Here is a 22,500-nt window from a genome sequence, read left to right as displayed (position 1 = left end):
AAACGGAAAAGCGCTGTGGGAATGGAGACGGATAGAGGAGGATCTGAAGAAACTCTTCGAGGTACTTCAGGCAAACTTATTTAAACTCGACTATAAATTAGGAGCTGCTGCCAACGGTATCGTGTTCCCTTCTTAATACTAAAACAAGAACTTTTGTCAACAAAATGAAAGAAGAATCAAATGGGAAAAGGCGAGAAAGAACGAAAGAAAGAAAGCGGAGACTTGCGTAAAGATGTCCCTGTATCCAGAGGAAATTTCACAAACACCCCATGACATTGTCGTTGGACTGACGAGATCTAGAGAAGTTAGGAATCTCCATTCTACAATAGAGGAACAAACAGAAGACCTGTACGAGCAAATGCCGATAGTCAAGAATCTCATGACATGCATTTGTCAAGTACACTCACATAATTATTTACCATGCACCATGACATGCGCTTCACATCAGTATAGTAATTATTTTCGTGAGAAAGGTGAAAATGACGATTGAGGTGTACATAACACTTGCATGCAACGTTGTTTTTTGAGTTTGTAAGGTGGAGAAATGGAATGAGTCCATTACGCGATTGAATTCCCTCACAAACTTTTTCTTCTTTGTTTTTATTTAAATAGTACTTATTTCCAGTTTTTCCTCAAAGAAATTAAACTGTTAGCATACTGGACTGAAGAACTAGCACTGGAAATGATAGACTAAAAATCTGTTATTACCTTCCCAGATTTTATCCTCCTGAGATTCAAATATATGGAATTCACCCGAAAACGTAAAATGCTGTCCAATCCTGAACTCTTTTCCTGCAACATAATTAAATTGACAATTTTTGAGAGTATTGTGGAAGACAATGGGCCTTGATTAAATTACGAGAATTGAATTTAACGCTCCTTATTTGTGGCGGCAGTTTGCTATAAAATGCACCGTTTGAAACATCTGCACTTTTAAAATTTAACAAAAAGCATGCGCACTATTAAGGCAATTGTAACGGGCTTTGCTCTGATGCAGTGAATCCGTTTAATTTGGGGATATGAGGAGGTTAATTATCCGAAGGATGATGAAGGACTGCGCCTCTCAGTTTTATAGACTTTTCAATACCTTGTCTATTTTGTTTTAGTAATACTGTTCCCATTCGTTCTCGTTTTTGGTCAAAACGGACAGATCCCTGAAAAGGGAAAAAACAGAAAATGTTAATTTGAATTTGCTTCACTCCTAACTTATTTAACTTATTTATTAGATTTTCTTCTAAATATATTTTTTTCCAGTAAATTTCTTTTCTATAACCTAACTGTGCAATTACTCTCTCCCCTAGACCCTTGCGCCATATATCAAACATAACGGGAAGTGTTGGGATGTAGGGGCCGGCGCGGGACAGCGCAGGCGTGTCCTCGGGGAACGTGATGGGCAACATCAGGTGCATTTAAAAAAAGTCAAGACGAGTCTAACAATTGCTTCCAACTGAATATTGCGTACCAGTTACGATTCTCTTATCAGTCTCCGATGGTCCCATTCATTTAAACTCGATATAGGCACACTTAAGTAACATATCAAAGATGTATGCTGTAAACTAGCTAGAAGGTCAAATGGAGTATTGCCTCCTGGGCCCAGTTGTTCGAAAGCCGATTAACGCTAATTCCAGATTAAAAAATTAACAAGGAGTTTATTTCTCTTATCCAAAATGTTGTACAACACTGATATTTGGCAAAATTTTACATAAGAGGAAGTCAATCGTGATAACCAAAAATAACCAACAGAAACTTGCACTGAAAAGTTGAAAAAATTAAACCAACGTTCACGCTAATCCTGGATTAAGTTAATCGGCTTTCGAACAACCGGGCCCTGGATGAGCTCTAAACTTGAACCCGTGATATGGTTACGTGATACTGGTCATATTGGCATACAGGGAGGGGTGGACGGACGTACCGTCGTATGGTCGTACGGTCGTCAGTCGTACGGTGACCAAAACCAAATTTTCTCGCATCGATGGGTTATCATATTTTCTTAACTATGATGCTCCGCGCGTGGAGCTCCACTATTAAGTATTAAGTATTATTAAAAACTGGATCATTGGATAATGCAATTCGAGAGTTTTGATTGGCAAAGCCATCATGGGTTATGCGCCATTATTAGTGTTTTGTCTACAAACACGGCAAGCATATGCGTGATTTTCTGGGCCTTTTATTTTTATTGTTGTCAGGAGCCCATCTGGAACGTGCAACTTCCATACAGCGTCTGTGAAACGGCGTCAAGTAGGTTTATTTTTAGACTAGCCCTTCCCGCGAATTAGGTCAAAAAACAAAGGCACTTCCGGTTCGGTGACCCTATGACGTCAGCTTAATTTCTTGTAATTGGTCATCGGGCTCCTGTGGGAGTCTCATTAGCGGGAAATTCAATCTAAAAATAACCTTACTTGTGAAAACGTAGTTGCACGAAAATAGGTAAGTTGCACGCTCGGGTTGATGGGCTCCTGTTGTTGTCTAGTTTTCTATATTTTGAGGACGTTTTTAATAAAATAATTATTCCACTCGCGCTTGTTGGATATGAGATGATTATAGCCAACTCGGCGCTACGCGCCTCGTTGGCTATCTATCATCTCATATCCAACGCGCACTCATGGAACAATTGTTAATTATGTCAATCAGCCAAGTACGTATACACAAACAAATCAACCAATAAATATTGAAATTTCTAAACTTCTTGAAACGGCTGTACTTACAGTTAACCCTTGGAAATTAGCCTTCTCTATTCCGTCCTTGATCTGAAAAACCTGCGCGCTGTCACGATGAAGAAGTTTGTCGTATGTCGTGCCACTCGCAAAAGAAGCGTTCAGTGCCAGAGCGATAACCCATGCTGCATCAAAAGCATAAGCAGAGTCTTTTCTCAATGTCCTCTCCTTAGCAGACTTATGATGGCGCAATTTATTCCAGTAATCTTCAGACGTCTATAGACAATGACCATTGGAAAACAAAGAGGCAAACAAAGAACTAAAGCTCAGGCTCGCAGATTGTTTTAGTTCAGGGCGACTTGACTGGAGAAGCTAGATAGTTGACAGGCTGCTATGTGGGAAGATATTAATCATTATGGTAACATCATTCACGGTGGCATTAAAAAATGGCAACATCCTTCTCACTACTACATGAGGCGGGGGTTCGATTCCCATAAATGGTCTGGAGGTGGACAGGAATAATGGAATAAGGATAACGGAAATTTTGTGGGGTGGAATAACGGAACAACAACTTCCTTTGGATTAATTGATTTGTCAACCGGAATAAGTAGTTTTTTTCAATGGAATAATGAGCTCCTTTTTCTGGAATAATGGAATAACGAAAAATTCAAGCAGGAACAATGGAATAATGAACACCTGATTATTCCTCTTCACTACCCGATATTTGGCGTCACATATGGCTTCAAAATCTTCAAAGATCAATCTGCTCCTCACCTGAGAGACTCCTTTATAAATGGTCAATGAAATTAACACCAATTATAATCTCAGGAATCTTGAGACTGATGTAGCACTTCCAAGTCCAAAGACAAATTTCGTAAAACGCAGTTTTAATCTCTGGAATAATCTTCCTCATGAGGCAAAAGCCCCACAATCACTTTCGGAATTTAAACGTAAACGTAATCTTGCCTCTTTGCCTTTTTCTGGATCACGGTGATTCCCTGTGTTATTATCACTTTTTTTTTATTCTTGTGAGCTGTTAATGCATAGTGAGTTTTTACCTAAGCCCCACTTGGAAACCAGGCCCGGGTTGCTCGAAGCATGGTTGGCGCTAACCGGCGTTAAATACCATGGAAACCTATAGGTTCCGATACCTCTTAACCAACGGTTAGCGCTAACCAGCCTTCCAGCAACCGGCCCCAGCTGTATCGATGTTGAATGTGGTTAGCGTAGCTAAATAAAGCTTTAAATGAAGCTTTACTACCACTACTACTACTACTACTACTACTACTACTACTACTACTACTACTACGACGACGACGACGACGACGACTACTACTACTACTACTACTACTACTACTACTACCTATTAGTAGTAGTACTACTACTACTACTACTACTACTACTACTACTACTACTACTACTACTACTACTACTACTACTACTACTACTACTACTACTACTACTTTGTTGGTCTCTGAGTACTCTGGTCGCCCCCCCACCCCCCTCCCCCTTTAAAAAACCAACTTACCATTTGAGGGGATTTGATTTGTTTCCGTTCGATTTTTGTTCAGTGTAGTTAATTAGTGCCTAAGTGCTAGAGCGGTTTTCAATTGAGTGTCGAAAGTAATTGGCGAATTGCTTTGGTTTTGCATTACTTCACTCAGTGATCGGTTCAAAGTTCCCGAGCCACTTTTTCAACCAATCAGAAGTGAGACCAAAACCAATTGTGGCTCGGCGCGTGCACATTTTCCCGCGTTTTGTGTCGGCTACGTGTAATTACTTCGAGTTTTGATTGGTTTACTGGGTTGTCTCCGTCCTTTTTGATTGGCCAAAGTAATTACTGTGGTTTTGGTTTTACGACACTCGATTGAAATACAGGTGACACTTATATCATGTTCCTTATTACTCTGCTAGCAAAGGTTTCTTAGCTTGTCGTGTCCATTTGCTGTATTTTTACGGTTGTCTTTATCGTTTTGTAGCGGGGAAAGAAAACTCGAACGGTAAAAGCAGATGTACAAAGACAAGCAAATGGGCACGACAAGATGAAAACCTCTGCTGGCAGGGTAGGTCTTCATCCCATTTTAGTAAGAGACGCGTGATTCAGATCAAACCAGATGAGAGCGGTATTATGCGAACTTACCATTCCCGAAATAGTGTGGTTATTATCCTGACGAATGTCCAGCTTAATTGTGGCAATATAGCGATCTGCAGCTTGTTTTAGGTCATGACTTGTACAGCTTAGTTTAGAGTCGTTATCGAATAGTTTTCTTGTAGGAAACTCGCCAAATATTATCCACGCATAATGTGATCCAAACATCTTCTTTTTGAATGCCTGTAAGAGAATAGGGAATGACATTTGCGTATTCTTGGCCAGTAAAACCATTTTAAAAAGGTGACAAAATGCTAATTCGATATTTGGGGGTTCAAGGTCTAATGAAAAAAATCAGAGGTGTTTCATGATTTAAAATTAGTAAACAATTTACAGACCTCACAGAAAACGTTTCTGGCTCCTATCCAACTGAACTCGCCGATGATAATCCTGGCGTCCAAAGCCTGTTTGCAGCAAAGAATAATTGTCAACTTCCAATTGACATTTACGAGCAGCTGAAGTGAGTTGAAGTGGACTTTACCAAAGGTCGAGATCTGGGTTAACCAATCAGAGCACACGAAAAGCTGCATTCACTTGTGGGGTGTTAAATGTTAGGGAATATTTACATGAGACCGGGACAAACTCAGACCGGCACGAGTTCGCCGTTATCAGCCTCCATACATTTATTTTTTGGGTTTATATACATGACACTGACCTGACAATGAACTCAGACAGGTATAAATTTGTCTTGGTTGCTGGACCGACACGAGAAACTCTTGTACCGGTCTGAGTTCGTAAAGTTCCCATGTACATGCTACGCAAACCCGAGACGCAGTCGAGGGTTTGCATAACTGTCGAGAATTCTCCCAACTCCCCCGAGTGTTTAGATGGGGCTATGGAAACACGGAAAAAAGTTCTCTATTGCTTTTATAAAATGTTTCTCAAAGATAATTCGACAAATGAAAGAAAATGCTGGTTTTTTTACTTTTAGATTGAAACAGATTTTCTTGATACAAGCTCATACTTCCTACCAGCCAATCAAAACGCGCGTCTGACAACACAACCAATCAAAATTCGTGTGATGTCACAGCCGTGTTCCATACTCTCATCTAAACACAGTTATTGACCAATGAGAGTGCGCGTACTATCCTAATTATTTTATAAACATGAATACCTTCATTTTTTCCATTTGAAAGCTGACATCACCGCTCTTCTCGAAGCCCTCAACTGCAATAATGCTAATGTTTTTATTTTCGAGTTCAATCTTCAGTTTATCTACCGTCTGCGACAAAGAAGCAACAGAAGGTGAAAGGGACAGTTTTAGGATTTTGCGTATGTCCAAGCTTTGACGCCAGTAGTTGAATTCTTGGGTTTTCAAGTGACGTGAAGGCCGCCATGTTTGTGCCCCTAAACAAAGAAACGGCGGCCATATTTGTGTCCCCACCCAATCCTTCGGGAATTGAACTCTACTATTATGCAAACGATTTCTTTTGTTTTCGTTGAAAAACATTGCTGTTGATCACGTGCGTGAAAACCAACAATAGTTTACGGTTTCTTACAGAACCAGATGATGTTCAATAATCGCAGAGAGTATTAAGGCAAATACACTAAATGACTGAGGCCTAAATTTGGAAGAAGATACTGCGGGTTTACACAGAAAACATCAAATTTAGTTTTGCCTGTCAAATTTATTGTACAGGTCGAACATTTTATTCTACGCTCGAGTTGTCATAACGCACGAATTATCTATTCGCACGCAGTTGGCTCATAACACAAAGGCTGAAATGATTGCAAAAGTAATTCCAATGAGTAATTTCACTTCTATGGCTGATTAGCATTTCCTCTAGAGCGGTTTTCGAATGAGTGTCGTAAAACCAAAACCAAAGTAATTACTTTGGCCAATTAAAAAGGACGGAGACAATCCAGTAAACCAATCAAAACTCAAAGTAATTACATGTAGCCGACACAAAGCGCGGGAAAATGTGCACGCGCGAGCCACAATTGGTTTTGGTTTCACTTCTGATTGGTTGAAAAAGTGGCGCGAGAACTTTGAACCAATCACTGAGTGAAGTAATCATAAACCAAAGTAATTAACTACCGGTAATTACTTTCGACACTCAATTGAAAACCACTCTATCAGTGCTTTCGATTGTTTCAATAACAATGGAATGAAATGGGCTCACGTGAAAGTTTGCCCATGCGCAGAGAGGTGAAACTCTCCCTTTAACTTTGATTGGATTGAACTGATGTCAGAAGACAAAATTTTGTTAAATTTGTGTTTTTTTCTAACTTTCATTTCCTTTCTTTTTTTTTTTCATTCGAACGATTTGACCATGTGGCCTGTGTACAGCCGCCCGCTCTCCCAAAAAGGAATTCGAAGAAGAGCGTCTGTGATTTACCGTTGATAATCGTGTTCAATACCAAGTGATTTTTCCTTTGTAGAATGTGAAGAAAATGATTTAATTGGTTATCACCCCCGATCATTACGTCATTGAAACAACGAGTTTTGATTTACTTTTATTTTTATGTCTTCAAAGAAATATCTTCCGTTTACATCAACAACACGGAGAAACATTCTATTCTCTTTCGCTTCGTTCAGCCGAATAGAAAACATTTCTATTATAAGTAGAAGAGACAAGTAACAAACAAATAGTGGAGGGAGCTGCCAGCAATGGTCACATTTTTACGTACGATGAGTTCGTGTGTACTTTGAATATGGTAAAAAATAAAAATCTTTTTGATGGTCGAAGAGGTTTTACTTTTAAAGTACGAGTGAAATGGAGGGTAACGTGGAGTGGAATGTAAAGTGGAAATCGATTCTACGTACATTGTAGGAATCGTTTGTCAGCGCCGAAGAAACGAAGGGCGCTCCTGACGAATGTTCACGAGGTGAATAGCACGATTCAAAAGACTTTTCACTCGAAAAAGTCTTCCGCTACCCCCATGCCAGTCAATGTAATCCCAACGCCTTGCTCGGACTAATCAAGCCATTCTCAAGGGAACAAGCTACAAAGCGTGTTGTGCTGGAACATTTGAGATGAGTACTTATCGAGGAAGATAGCAGCTCATCGGCAACGATCGGGCTGGTCTTAAGATCAGCCCAACTTTCTGTACCCGGTTAGAAGAATTCAGAGTGCCTATATCCATCTTGTTCGCTATAAAGCCAAGGAATCTTAAAACTATCGGAGACTCTCTTCAATGCACGTTTCGAATCTACCGCATTGACCACCATTTTGATAGTTTAGCTCCAAAGAAATGTGAGCAAAGCAAATTTTGGTCAGCGTAGATCACTCAATAATTTATGCACAATTGTTCCTGAACACGATTACGAACGGTAAATCTCTGATATTTGAGGAGAGCGGGCTAGTGACCACCTGATCAAACTCTTTTGTCAATTTGGCGAACTTTCCATTATTAGGCCTTGATTCAGTTTAAACGTTCGACATCAAAGTTTATCGCCTAGCCTGCGTAGCAAGCCTGAAAGGGAGGAACGGCAAATAGGCCGGGAGGCAAAGCGAGTTCTGAAATGGAAGGAGATTGAGACCCTCTTTCTCTCCCCTTTTAGTGCTTGATACGCAGCTTAAGTTAACCTGGTATCTGGCTAATCAACTCGGGGCTTCTCACGAAGAAGAACCATTTTGCCGCTTGTATTACGCCTGGCGAATTTTACCGAGAAAGTAAATTTTTGTTCCCTTTCAAATCATCGATGACCAGTCCCCGATATTTTCGAGATTGGCTAGAATCCAGGCCCGGCCGGGATAATTCAAACCAATAATTCTCATAGTTAAACCATTGTGTGAGAATACTTTACCGGAGAGAAGAATTCTGGATCGTATTCATGCAGAATAGCAACCCTGTTCCAACCAAAGTGCTTGATAAAGGCAGCCTTAGCTTTACTGTAAGATGTTGTTGAAGGAGATGCTCTGTAAGTGTTAGGGTAAGTCAAGTCGCTTTCAAATTTAGGCGAACCAGATGCGTAGGAAACCTGGATAAAACGATAAAATATATATTTTTGCAATACAACAATAAAACAAACCCTTTTGCAACACAACATGCAAAAGAATCTAAGAATCGAAAGAGATTTCGGAGTTGCCTTGATATTTACGTGGAGAATGGCTTATTGAGTTACTAAGTCTAAGCCAATTAGAAAAAGGAATAGAAACTTGCTTGTACTAGTTTTCCGGCGCCGCCTAGCTCCGGCTTCATCTGTTTGTTTCCTCAGTCATGATTGGCTCATTTGCCCGGGGTGTTGTGATTGCTTTGACATTAATCAGTCACACCACACAAAGGCAGCACTCTGTTAAAAACCGCTCTATAACACAGTGGCATAAATGAAAATTTATAAGGTACCAATTTTAAAAATGAATTGGCCAGTAAATTAAACCCAAACCTGGACCAGATTCCATTTGGGGGCTGCTTCTGCTATGGGTTCCAAAGATTCAGTGTTTGAAGGACCGAGTAAAATCACTGGATCTTGTTTCTTGTTCAAAAGGTTGAAGAATGCCTTGATAGCGTGTGCCCCACTTGCCTAAAAAAAAACAATTCATTCACTGGCTCACTTGTCAGCAGAAAATCAATTATGAAGTGGTCCCCTAAAAACAGTAATCCCTCATCTTCGTGAAACAAAAATATTATCAGCGCCTCCATGTTAGATATTATGACACATATCTATTTTCTTCAATGTTAACTGAAAAAAAAAAAAAAAACAACCAATGCTAGATATTATATAAAGTCAGAAAACGGCGTCTCTCGGTGTCGCGATAAACACCAGCCAACCTTTCTTGCAACTTGACGCGCATTCTCGTTGGCCGCCGCCGCAAAACGTTGCCATATTACCAAAAGTTAATGTTGCAAGACAAGAGATGATCTCTTGTGCAAGAAAAGCAAGAAAACTAAATGCCTCACAGCGGTGGCAACAAAATAACAGATTGTATTTATCCGTGTATTATGTGTTAAGTGCAACAAAATTGCGAGACAAACATTAAGCTGTGTGAGCTGGTGAATATTATCATGTTCTGGAGGTAAAGCGAAACCATTGCCAGAAGATTACGTAGTAAATGCCTGTTTTATCAATTGAAGAATAAAACATGCTTCTTGTTAAATCGGCGCTGAAAAGAAGTAAGTTCTTTACTGAAAAAAAAAAAGTAATATAAGGATTGTGTTTCAGTATTATTCTTCACCGCTTATTAAACGATTTTGCGCGGCAAAAAACAAAACCAAAAAAAGATGTGTACTTTTTAAGAGAGGGAAAGGTTGTTTTCACAATTTGCAAAATATTACTGATACTTTCATTGGTTTTTTAGTATAGCTAACAATAAAATATAGATATATTTTAACACTTTTCGGACAACAGAAAACTGTATATTCAGAGATGCAAACTAAGTAATAAAAATGTACACGATGCTTTCGTTTTATTTCTTACAGCGAACAACTTCACGAGGTTAACGTAATTTCATAGAAATTAGAGTGCTTAGAAAAACTTGAAGATTTTTCACATATATTTAATTGGAATCTTTTCTTCGAAGAATCATTTTTCATTGGTTTGTAGTACTTAGCCAGAAGAGAGAAAAACTTTATCCAATAAAGGAGATTGCTCAAGGCGGTAGAAAGCGAAATTCACCGCGACGGTCGGCGGTTTTGTGGCGAAAGTTAAGTTTAAGGAATTTAGACAACTTGTCGGAAAGCAGTCATAAAGAATGATCAACTTATATCGTAGTCCAGTATACAACGTCGTACAAAGCAATAAATAACCCTCCCTTTTCGGTGAAACTTAAGCTGCTCACACATGGAGTGCACTTTCACAACATGTAACTTTTTTCCATGTTGGCATCTTTCGATCATTCGTTCGGATCCTCACGTTGCCATGCATACAGTCACAAATTAACACAAGAATTCACTCATAAAACCGGGAAACCAAAATAAATCGAACCTTAATAAATAAGGGCAATAAAAATTAATTTGTATGGAATACCGTAAAATGGATTAAGGCTGAAATTGTAGATGGAAAACATGGTTGAAAAAATATATCTGTCACTTAATTTGCTTGCTATGGCTTTGGCAGAGCTTTGGCAGGGCATACGCAGTAACCATGAATGTGTATCATCAGTCAACACTATAAAAAAGGTAAAATGATTTCACTTGTGGAAAAAAACGACGAGCATGTTTTGAAAATATAAATTAAAATAAAAGTCTGCAGTAACAAATCACGAAGATTGGCGGATAACTTTATTATTTTGATCGTCAAAGTGAATGACAATGTCAAGTTAATCAGAAGAACTGAGGTTCACTCGAAGGAAAGTCATTTCATTGGAAAGCCTTAAGTAAAGCTCTACTGAAAAAGGTGAATTAAAAAGAGATCATCTTCAATAACTCAGCATGATTACGGAGCAACAAATATGCTAGTGCCGTGACTTACCCAACTAGTATCTTCGAAGTCCAACACCAAAGTATAATTTTCCAAAATATCGCTCCTATTGTTGATGAAGTCGATGGCCATTTTCATGGCTGCAGCATGTCCATATTTGTCCGATTTTAAAAAAGGAACGAAGGCTCCTATGTGTATTTTCATTTTCCTTTCCGTATCCACCATGCTTCCAGACAAATTGTCAGTTCGGCACGGCGTTACAGCCGTTACATTGAAACATATGTTATTGTCATTTTGCTTGCATTTATCGAAACTGGACGCCACGTTCCCAATTCTGTTTTGTCCCAGAGTTCCATTCCAGCAGCTAAAATTACTAGCCTTTGGTGATTTCTCACAGCAGAAGTGTGAATTCGTTGTAGAATATAAATGACAATAGGCCGTTTGAGACAAAAGTACAAAACACGTAACATCTCGCAAAATTCTTGTGATATCTTTAGCCTTCATCTCTGAAAGATAAAATGAGAAAACAAAAGGAAGTCGGAAACAATTTGCCAAGGTTCACATGCCATGCAACTCCATTTAATTAAACACGATTTTTGCAGCTGGTGCTTTGAGATGTGATGAGTTCCTACTTGATATGACACTCGGTTTAATAATAGTTTGAGAAAGTTCTTATTATGAAACAGTTTTTGTGAATTTGTTTAAATTTCCAGTTTTTTTCCTGTTTTGTGGATTGAAATGTCCCCTGTCCATTTAATGGGACGGGATGTTTAAATTTTCATTTTGGCTGGGACAAATGAAATACTTTTTTATGAATAAAATTTCCGAAGCTATCCCCAAAAGACAATTGAAAGGTTTCGTTTCCCTTTTCGTAATTACTGCCAATGTTTTTGCAGATAACTCTTTATTTGCTGATTTATCATTGGAAGTCCACAAAAAATATTGAGCCCGGATAGAGAGAGCACGTTGCCACTGGCAACAGTGGAGCATCTAGGACAATTGTCTAAGGACATGGCGTCTTGTAAAAATCTTAGCCAGTACACGTTCATTACCTTACTCTTTTCTTATATTACAAGTTAGATATTTAGGACGGTGCCTACTACGTTCTGCGCATCTCGAGATACTCGGATTTGGTGCTTATTAATAAAGGGATGTTTTTGCGCGGTTCAAAACTATGCAAAGAAAGCAGAACTTAGCAGGTGATCTCGGTATCCAAAAAGAATATTGGGGGTAACCACGCGTTTTTCAGAAATAATTAAGCTTCAATTTGGAAAAGAACGCTATACGTTGCTTTGTATTTTAAAGGTCTTTACAAATATTGTTGATTAATTGTCTTCCAAAAATGCGTGGTTACCCCCAATTTTCTTTTTGGATTTCAATAACACTTTTTAAGATCTGCTTTCCCGCATATTCAGTAAACCGCGCAAACATACCTTTGAATTAGTAGGCACCGTAATTAAAAGAACATAACGAGGGTTTGCCTGCGGAATTATTATCTAAGTACGTCTACGGCACTGAAAGGTTATTCGTATTTGGTACGAACTAGATATATGAAGGGCTCTCTCGCGTACAGAGGTGCATTCTTATGGAATAACGAAAAACTTTAGTGAACAAGGAATTTCACAATAGAGGTGCAATTTTTGGAATATACAGGTTTCTTATTGTAGGATTAGAAACATTTAGTTTCTCTTACATTATCATTGGTCCTCGTATTATATTATTCTCGACCAAACGATCTGTTTTGCAGATTTAAGCTTAAGAGAGATGGCTTTCTTCTTCTTCTATATAGACTAAATTGATAATGATGTTTAGCTTGACTAGGGAATTGTCATTGGGCACACATACTTTAAGACCAGTTAATAATGCCACGAGATAGCCAAAAACTGAAGTGGTCGGAGGTTTTCAAGCGTATTACATATATTGTTGCAGAACATCGCACATTTCATTATCAGATAGCATCTTTCAGATTTATATCAATCAACCACGTGCCTTTTCCAGCCGAAACGGTTTTTAGCCTTGCATTAGTGAATAAATCGATCATGAAGAAGAATGCTTTTGCTCTAGATGGATTTGACGACTGTAGCCTTTTTCATACCATCTGTTATCAGCCGGAACTCGGAAGTACACCTTTTGCTGTTCATTCGAATAAAAGATTGTGTGAAGGTGCAATTGATTTTGCGTCTCTATGCAAATTGCATTATTGTATGTCTCTAATACGCCATTGATTGTCATACTACGCAATTGTTAAATGATTAACCATTGCGCGAGATTGAAAGTATATTTGTTATCTTTGATTGTTAAAAGGTGCAATTGTTCATCCGTTCGGTTGATGCTATTGAATGTTAATACATATGCAAATAGCGTCATTGAAAGTTCGCTCGCGTTAATGAAGTTCATGGCAGTGCATATTGGCCGTATGGTTTCAACTGTTGACGTACGAGAATGAATGTATATTTTGCGTAAATGAACAGCAAACTGAGGTGTAATGATCCCCGTAAATTCAAAGAAGCTCAAGATGAAATCAACTGACATCCTAAGTTAACCAACGTGCACAGCCTTTCAAATGTTTGTACGCAAAATAACACTACGCAATTTTCAATGAAAAATTTACAATGAAGCTCTCATACCAGCTAAGCTCCCCGAATTGCAAATTATTCACTTTCCCCAAAGCAGAACTTAGGATTTGCAGTTCTTCCAATATTCTCGATACAATTCAAATAGTACTTGAAATGCATAGTCTTACCGATGTCAAATAAAGTCGATTTGAAATCTACATACATACGTGCATACTTTATTTATTTATATGCGGTAAAATCTTCAGTATATATTACGATAAAGAGTTTCATTACAACTACACTGTTTTACAAGATTGCCGTGTGGGAGCCCGACAGGCAGTTATTATATAGTTGGTCAATTTCCCTTTTAAAATATCCTAGGGAGTCTGATTTTAGCAAACTGACGGGCAAACTATTCCATAACAGTGCTCCGCTATAATTTAGGGGCACCCAACGTCAATTTTCGGAAAATATCTGTTCGGAAGACGATTTGAGATCTAGAATTTTCGGAACACTTGTTGTAAAATTCCTTGCTTGCCTGCCTGTCCTAGGATTTTCGAACATCTAAAACATGGTATTATTGCCCATTTTAAGCGGATTTTTACCCTAAAAAGGTCACCTAGAATTTTCAGCCTTTTTTCTGGCTGAAATCTTCGAAAAGGTAAGTTTTGATCACTATAATTTTCGGATCACTAGACTTTCAGCTAGGGAATCCGAATAGATGAAAAATTTTTAGGGGATCAAAATATGCCTATATGTACCGTTTAAATACGAAAATAGTTTAACAATGCTATGTTTAAGTGGGTTTGAACTATATTCTCGTTTGGTGCCCCTGATAATTATAACAAAAAGCACGCTTGCCATAATTTGTGCGCGGCATAGGCAACTCTAGTTTAGCCTCTGAGTCTCTTAAGTTGTATTGGGTACTGCGAGTACTGAATAAATTCTGGAGGTACGCTGGAGTGAGTCCATTAATTGATTTAAAAATTAATATGGCTTTAAGCTTTTGCCGGTGAGTAATTAGATCGTTCCAATTTAACAGATTTAAAAGGAAACTGGGGCTTGCGTCGTAATTGGACCTGGTAATTGCCCTGGCAGCCCTATTTTGAAGCTTTTGAAGTTTATCACTTAAGGTTAAGTTGCAGTCACCCCAAACGGAGCTACAATAGTCAAAGTGGGGTAAGATCAACGCTTGATAGATTTGGAGAGCAGTGCCCTCTGAGATGTATGGTCTTGTACGTTTAAGGGCGCCTATAGCTGAAGATATCTTCTAAGTTCACCTATATGTATTGATTAGACGATGAGAAGTGTTCGTCAATTATCACAACAAATAATTTAGCTTCTTTAATTTTAGTGATTAACTTGGCATCGATCTCAATGTTTATTTGATCGTCAGAGAATGAATGTAAACATTGGTTTGACCCGATAACCATAAATTCGGTCTTTGCAACATTCAAACTCAGTTTGTTGGAAATGAGCCATATATTAAGACTTCTTAACTCTGAATGTAAACCATGCTCAAGATCAGTAAATGTGCTATCAGCAAAGGTTATGTCAGTATCGTCAGCAAACATCCTTGGGGAGGTCAACCTAAGGAAATTTGGCAGATCGGAAAGGAGAAGGAAATGAAGAGGTCCGACCAAAAATCTAAAAGAAAAAGCTGCGCCATTAAAATAAAGAATTGTGTAATCGCGGCTGTAAACTCTGCGTGAACCAGGAACAGAAAAATATATATACAATTGAAAAAATAAAAATCGGCGTTATTCGCTTATTAACCTACAGCCCTTAACTTCGAAGGGAGAATTGGATGTCTATATAACCTTGATTTAATGTATGTGCTGGAGAGAAGTAAATCAACATGAGAAGTTCAGTTCAAACCACACTCAGTCCGGCTGTATCCAGCGAACTTAGGTTCGCTCCATTTTTAAATGGCGGATTTTACCGGTCTCGTACCTGAGTTAGAAGACTACCTTTCCTCATTTTCTGTTCAGTAAATGCAAGATCGAGAGAGATTTACTGCTGAATCCAGTGAATGTTCAAACATAAGACAAGTTGTTTTTGCAACCAAAGGGCCATCTGCCCTTATTTATTATCTCAATTCCAATTACTTCTCTGGTTAGAAGGAAGCACACGGTCCAAGTTGCCAGTCAACGTCAACCAGAAGTTGTCATTATTCTGATTATGTGTCCTCAACGTTTACCGGAGCATTAATACGTTGGGACTAAATTAAACTGCAATGTACACACAAACCAAATTTGCTAAAGAATGAAATAAGAATGCCCGGCAGCCTACGGCGTTAACGTTAAAGTAAGGGCTCAACACAAATACTATAACGTGGCTTAAAATCAGTAAGTTTTCTTTGTCTCTCTCTTTTTTTTCTTCAAGAAGGGAAGCTAGAGAGGAAGCTGAGAAGAAAGTTGCCGTTTCACACCTCCAGAAATGGCGTTAAAAGAGAAGGACATGATAATGAGGTCAAGACTGTAACAGTTGTTTTATGTGTAAATTGAGAAGAAAGTAATAAGTTATCGTCAGGTGCTCACTGCCGTCATTTGCTTACTGTTAAGAAGAGATGGGCAAGGCAATTTACCAAAATGTTAAATGGAAGTACAGAGTTTACTGAACATTAATAGACGTGCCGATCTCCGCAGCTGCCGCTTTTGTCGATATGACCGCTGTAGGAACCCAATGTCCACTACGAGAAAGCGACAACAAGATAAACCAGAAACCCATAAGGGTTGAAACGTGTAACGCACGTTCACAGCTTCCGAATATTCAGTGCGAACTGATTGGTTGAATGTTTCAGTGCTAAGTACCATATTTGGAAACCACTCGCTCTTGTTGTTCCAAATATGGTACTTAGCAAATTAAATATTCGGAAGCTTGTTTCCCAGCACACAAGGGGCCGTTACACGTTTCAACCCTTATGGGTTTCTGGATAAACTCGATATGCGCTGCACTGTAAACTTTTTTTATTACACGAACAAGGATACACTGAAATGAAAAATGCATAAAGCAAAACAAAGACCGAAAAGGCTACGTCAAGATCGATCGACACTTACAAGTTTTTCGTGCCTTGTTCCGCTAATAACGAATGAAATATTGTCTGACAATCTCAGAGAAAGAACAAAAACCTAAACTCAAAACTGACCATGTGCTCTCAAAACCTGAAAACGTTCTTGTCGCGACCGCGAAAAATGAAAGCGCTTGCGTGGCTTTATCTCAAGACAAAAATAGGTACGCACTGCGTACGTGTGGTAGTGCAGTAACTTGACACAGGGCTTCATTCCATAACTGTCAACTGAGCTGCTTTTTGCTTTGGAGGGCGTAATATGTAGCTCTAACAGTACATGATATTGTTTTGGTGTCGTAAATCACTATAGTGCCGTGGTAGATGTCTTCGGTAAATAGCACCCTGAGAAGACATGTGGTTACTAGTAAAATACTGAGCCCAGATTCAAGAAAATAAATGGGAATCGAGAAACATTGGCATCAAGACTGACAACTCCTTTTTTACCACAACTTTGAGCGTGCACTCTGAGCGTCTGACAGCTTTCTAACACAAAAATGCGCTGTCCGGCGGGGTTGGTATTTGGATGGGTGACCTCCGTCAAAATTTACGACCTGCCGTCAGAAACATAGGACCGAAAATTCTTTTTTAACGCCCAAAATTGCGAACTAAGTAAGGTACAGATTTTGTTAGCCTGCCTTATGCAAAACAACTATTGATGCAAAAGTAAATTAATAATGATGCACAGTTTTAAGGAAGAGCACAAGGACGTCTTTGGGAAGTGTCGCTCGAGAATAAAAAAATTTTGCCATCAGCAATAAAATTTGTGACATGAAAACAACATAAATTTTGTACCGCGAATACCGTATAAAGAGTTACCATCAGCGAAAAACGTTTTGAGAGATTTTCGCTAAGTTCAATTTTTTCTATTGTACTTTTGGCTGCACAAATAAATCGCAAAAGAAAAAGTGACACCGATTTCAGCTGCCGCTGGTGATCAAGTTACCTTGGGTGTTACTAACAACTGTTTGCTGTAACCATTGTTTCTGCAAAGTCAAAAAATCTCTCTCCTAGACAACGTTATTTATCACCAGGTAATTCTATTAAGGTTAAGGAGGACAGTAACTCGGCATGTCACAGTATTCCTCGCCAAGGCCATTTATATGCGTTTTGTCGTCGTACTAGGGTTTTCCGACACAAATTGATTCTTGATGACGCAATTATTTACGGTTCAAAGCCTTACAACGCCTTCTGAAAATTTACCTCAACATCTGTTCGATTTTGTTAAACATCGATGTTGAAACCATTTGTCCTCCCAATCATTCAACATCGGTCAACAAAATCGAACAGATGTTGAAGCAAATATTGACTAAGCCGTTTGCCAGAGCAGTTATAGGGACTTCAGTAACGCTGATATTTCGGCTTTAAGTTTAGGACATTGTATCTCGCTCGACCACTGTCACACACACCACTCCACAACGTCTTTAAAAGAATGCATTCTGACTGAATACACCTCCGCGCCTTCACACATACGTCTTATTCGATGGGTTAACATATAATACGCGCGGACATTTTGCGAGTTGCGTAGTATTTTTCCGAGCCCCACAGGGGCGAGGAAAAATACCAGCAATGTTATCTTGCGTCAATTTTATTTGGTAAGAGTGTTTTCAAAAAAATGCATCATCTGGAAATAAATTTAAGACTTCTCACGATTTCTACGTATCGTTTGCTTTAACCCGCGTGTCTAAAAATGAAATTCTTTCCATTGATGGTATTTAAATGAGTACGCCTTTACAAAATACCGGTTACAAGTTTGAGGGACAGAGAACAAATGGAAGAACTCTACAAAATCAGAGTTCAAAGCGACAGAAAGAGACTGAAACGATTATTTGTCTTATTTCAAAGTGAAGTTGATGTTCATTCCATCAGTTGGCAGTATCCGGTCAAGAATGCAATTCAAATTCAGTAATGTCTTGAGTGGGTCGATATCTGGCATCTTCTAAACTGAAAACAGTTTGGTAACGCGGGTGCATGTCGCTTGCTGACATCATAATTATAATAAGAAAACAAATTGACTTCGACTTCAAAAGTTGCTTTATGTAGATGTTGTAGCTTATAAACATTATAAATGAATGCTGTTGTACTTTATTTAGAAATTGAAAATATCTATAATCATTGATATAAATTTGAATTCCACTTGGTTAAATCGAAAAAAGAAAGAGGAATTTAAGAATTCAGTAAACTGAAACTACTAGGGACAATTGTAATCCAATAATTGAGCCGCTTTTATCTTCGACCATAAGGATATTTACGTAGCTTTAGTTTTACTAAAAGTTTAGTATTTTCCTCTCTATATAATGAACGACTTAAAACTGCATTCATGTACCAAGACAGCGGTGTTTAGTTTTTAGCCTGTCATCTTTTTAATTCAGTTGCTGCCATAAACATCGCACGAATTCAATTTTACATATTAGTTCCTTTACTTCATTTTCTTAACTTCTCCTCATCGATTGCTACTTGGAAAATTGTCAAAATGATTATCAATTTACCTGCAGTTTATTGAGCGCATAGAAGTAATGCATCGTTTTTTACTATACATAAATCTTCGAATAATCCAGAGAAGCAAAAAAGGAGTTTAAGTCACTTACCATTGGTGTTGATCAGGAAGAAAAAAAATATTAAAAAATCCCTGGTTTACGTAATTTGAAAATAAGAGATGTTGCTGTTATAAGTTGCCACGAATTTCTCTAATGTTCGTTCACTCTAAAAAAGGGGAATTTTCAGTAAATTTTCTTTCATTCATGAGGTCTTCAGAGGAAAAAGAAACACGCTGTCGTGGAAAAAAATTTCAAAAATGACTTCGCATTGTTTGAAAACAAAAGCCTCGCTAGAAGAGTTTTTTCTCACCCTAGTAGATATTGCCATTCAAATTCACTTCTTTAGCGAGAGACACATTGTGTCGATAATGTGCTTAACGAAGCCAACTTCGATTCACATAAAAAATATATGAGACCTAATTTACATTTAGAATTTCATAATTCCGTTTCCGGACGTTCGATAAAACTATGGATCCCATTCATGGTTTTCTCGATTCGGTTTTTGCTTAGACTAAGAAATGCATTTATCGTGGCTAACAAGTGTGATTATGTTTCAGTCGCCATGCAAGAAGAAAAAAAAAAGTTATTCCTTGGTGCTGATCAGTTCAATAATCGTTGCCGGCGGCAACAAGGGAGATTGTGACGTTAGTGACTTGATGCTGTCACTGTTTCAAGAATACAACTGACATAAATCATAATCTCGAAAATTGCCCATTGAATCCAAAACTGACATTTCACGATAACAATCAAACACTTCACATAAAAAAGAAGTTTCTTTTCTAAAAAAACGCACTTTTGTTTTATAATTCATTTCACATATGCTACTCCAAAAAAAAATTTCCTCCGGTGTACTTTATGCCTGTTCAAATAACTTATTTACAATTTAAAATATTAATCGAAAAGTTTATTTCTTTGACTAGAGCATAAACTTGATATTGATCGAAAAAATCAACTTGCATAATCGCGTAATGGACAACAATAATTTACGTGGGATAATGGAAAAAGGAAAACTGAAATATATAAATGATGATGAACTAGAATTTCGAATCTCAAAGTTTTCCTCTTACACTGAAAAAAAGAAAAAAAAAAAAAATGAAACGAGCAAAAATTCCGACATGACCCTGTGATCGGTAAAACTTTTGGTCCCGTTTTGTGCATGTCGTTCCCGGCCATTATAAATATCGAGTATGACATTTACAAAACGATTGTTAGCAGAATGAGGTGACTGTGGGATGTGCAAATGGAAACAACGAGGCCCTATTATGGATTCTCAAGATACGGGATATTTTGGTAAAAGGTGGCGTGAGGGGTAGAATGTATCCCCATTCACGCCGAATCACTAGAACCACGTGACATTTGGCAAGTGTTAGCTATGTTTCGGCAGAATCACCCTCGAGCTCTGTCAACATAACAATTAAAATAAATGAAACGAAAAAAACTCTGTTTTAGCCCTTACTTAAACTAGGTGATGTGGTAAATGTAGTCTCGCAGGTCACACTTTGCTTACTCAATTCAGAGCGAATAAAGAAATATTTTTTGAAGCCAAAGGAAGACTGTTTCAATAGTGTGTATTATGTTTTTTAAAACTGGAATCTTAGAGACCTTTTTTAGACCTCCACTGAAACCCCACGAGGAACTTCCTTACGTTTCACACAAGGTATATTCCCAAGCTTTACGGGACTGAGAAATCCCGAGACACTAAACTGAGAAAAAAGAAGACATTCCGTTCATTTCATTAAAAAAGTAACAACGTTTTAGTGTTTTATCACAGATCTGGAGTATTAACGTCAAGGCACCGATTTCAAAACGGTTGGTCTCTCGGGTATTTTACCTCCGTGAAGGCACTTTAAAAAATTGGGATTTTTTATCTTTGCCTTGTTAGCCCAACGGGACTTTGGCATTAGCGTCAAGCGAAAAGTATAGATTCGAGTCTTCAGTTTCTAAAATACTTTATTTTATTCAAGAACAACCAACCCTAAGGAAAGCGTCATATAAATAGTAGTTATAATAAATACAAATGACAATTAAATGAAATTTATTACATAAAAAAATAACTTTATACAAATCTTTTTTTAAAATATCTCTATCTGACCCGTGTGTATTGTATCAAACAGGATTCGGCTTGTCAATCCTAAAATGTACAACAATCTTTGTGTGATATAGCTGCTGTTTTTGTATCACTTAAAGTTATGATCTTGTAGGGTTGCTGCTTTGCTAAGATATGGTAGTGGTTTTGTGAAGCCATCTCGTCCATTTAAAAAGTAAGTAAGCAAGGCTCCTTTTCCCTGCGAATAAAACCAAAATGCTCAAGTGAAGAAACTTGAATACTTGGTAGTAACAACTTATAAAATATTAGCGGGGAACACTCTGCCCTATTTTCACGGGAACGTGAACAATTTCCAGTCCCGTTATATCGAATCTGGCATTTACCAATGAACAAATTTCTAGTTTCTAAAGAAACTGTGGTACTGCGTCGGGGGGGGGGAGGGGGGGGAGATTGAAACAGGACAATGTGGTTTTATCAAACGTGTTGATAAAGGTCGAATTACCACCGTGAATGATTTGGAAAGCTGACGTTTCGAGCATTAGCCCTTCGTCAGAGCGAATTTAGGAATTGTGGGTATTGTTGGTTTTCATGCGGGCGTGGAAGAGCTTTGCAATTGGTGGAAATGTGGTAACATGAATTTGTGAATAAATTAATGGAATGAGAGGCGTTCATTGATTCCGAGAGGATAGAGAGTACCAAGTTGAAAGAATAAATTTTGTTCCAGATTTTGTGCCAGACATTTACCAATGACTCTGTCTTTCGTCCACGGCAAAGTCGAGTTTTAAATGTTACAACTATGTGAACGGGAAGGTAGCATAGGTCCTTCATTCGTATGCTATAAGAATAATGATGTCTTACGACAATTAAATATATTTGCTAATTTGCGAGCGTGCAGTGGCAGTAGATTAATTGGACCAAACTCATACTGGTACCTAGCAGCCCTGTCAAATATAGCAAAGGGTTTGGGTGTCTAGGTAATGACGCTTTTTCTTTTTCAAAAACAAATGGTATGCGCATGTGCCAGCATCTTCAGGTTTGAACGAGATTAGAGCCCATAACCGTGCGCATCTTAGAACTCTTCTCCAGATATCTCACTTAAGGACCGGTCGCCATATATGTAGAGGGAGGGAGGGGAAAATATTTTGACAGATGAAAATTTTTGCCAGGCCTTTCCTCCTCAGGTCTAA

The 22,500-nt window shown here is 38.3% G+C and overlaps 1 protein-coding gene across 2 annotated transcripts in view; it reads right to left on the bottom strand.

The window, feature by feature from the left end:
• The window catches only part of LOC138006713 (gamma-aminobutyric acid type B receptor subunit 2-like), a 31,551-nt gene extending 10,754 nt beyond the window's left edge, over positions 1-20,797 (bottom strand). Inside the window, exons 1-10 of one of the 2 annotated variants that reach the window (XM_068853213.1) lie at positions 19,318-20,797; positions 11,159-11,613; positions 9,134-9,271; positions 8,555-8,728; positions 5,918-6,025; positions 5,142-5,207; positions 4,795-4,986; positions 2,706-2,930; positions 1,088-1,154; positions 709-792 (exon numbers count right to left, since the gene is read on the bottom strand). In XM_068853213.1, coding sequence (XP_068709314.1) covers positions 709-792; positions 1,088-1,154; positions 2,706-2,930; positions 4,795-4,986; positions 5,142-5,207; positions 5,918-6,025; positions 8,555-8,728; positions 9,134-9,271; positions 11,159-11,611 — 1,507 coding nt within the window. In that variant the 5' untranslated portion in view covers positions 11,612-11,613; positions 19,318-20,797. Of the gene's footprint in view, positions 1-708; positions 793-1,087; positions 1,155-2,705; positions 2,931-4,794; positions 4,987-5,141; positions 5,208-5,917; positions 6,026-8,554; positions 8,729-9,133; positions 9,272-11,158; positions 11,614-15,615; positions 15,721-19,317 lie in introns of those variants that run through there. The other variant, XM_068853219.1, reaches the window with a different exon arrangement.
• Between the last annotated feature and the right edge of the window lie 1,703 nt (positions 20,798-22,500).

Source organism: Montipora foliosa, chromosome 1 (assembly GCF_036669935.1).
Source record: "Montipora foliosa isolate CH-2021 chromosome 1, ASM3666993v2, whole genome shotgun sequence".
Taxonomy (NCBI): domain Eukaryota; kingdom Metazoa; phylum Cnidaria; class Anthozoa; order Scleractinia; family Acroporidae; genus Montipora; species Montipora foliosa.
The sequence above is the reverse complement of the archived record's forward strand: the minus strand, read 5'-3'. Positions and strand labels throughout refer to the sequence as shown.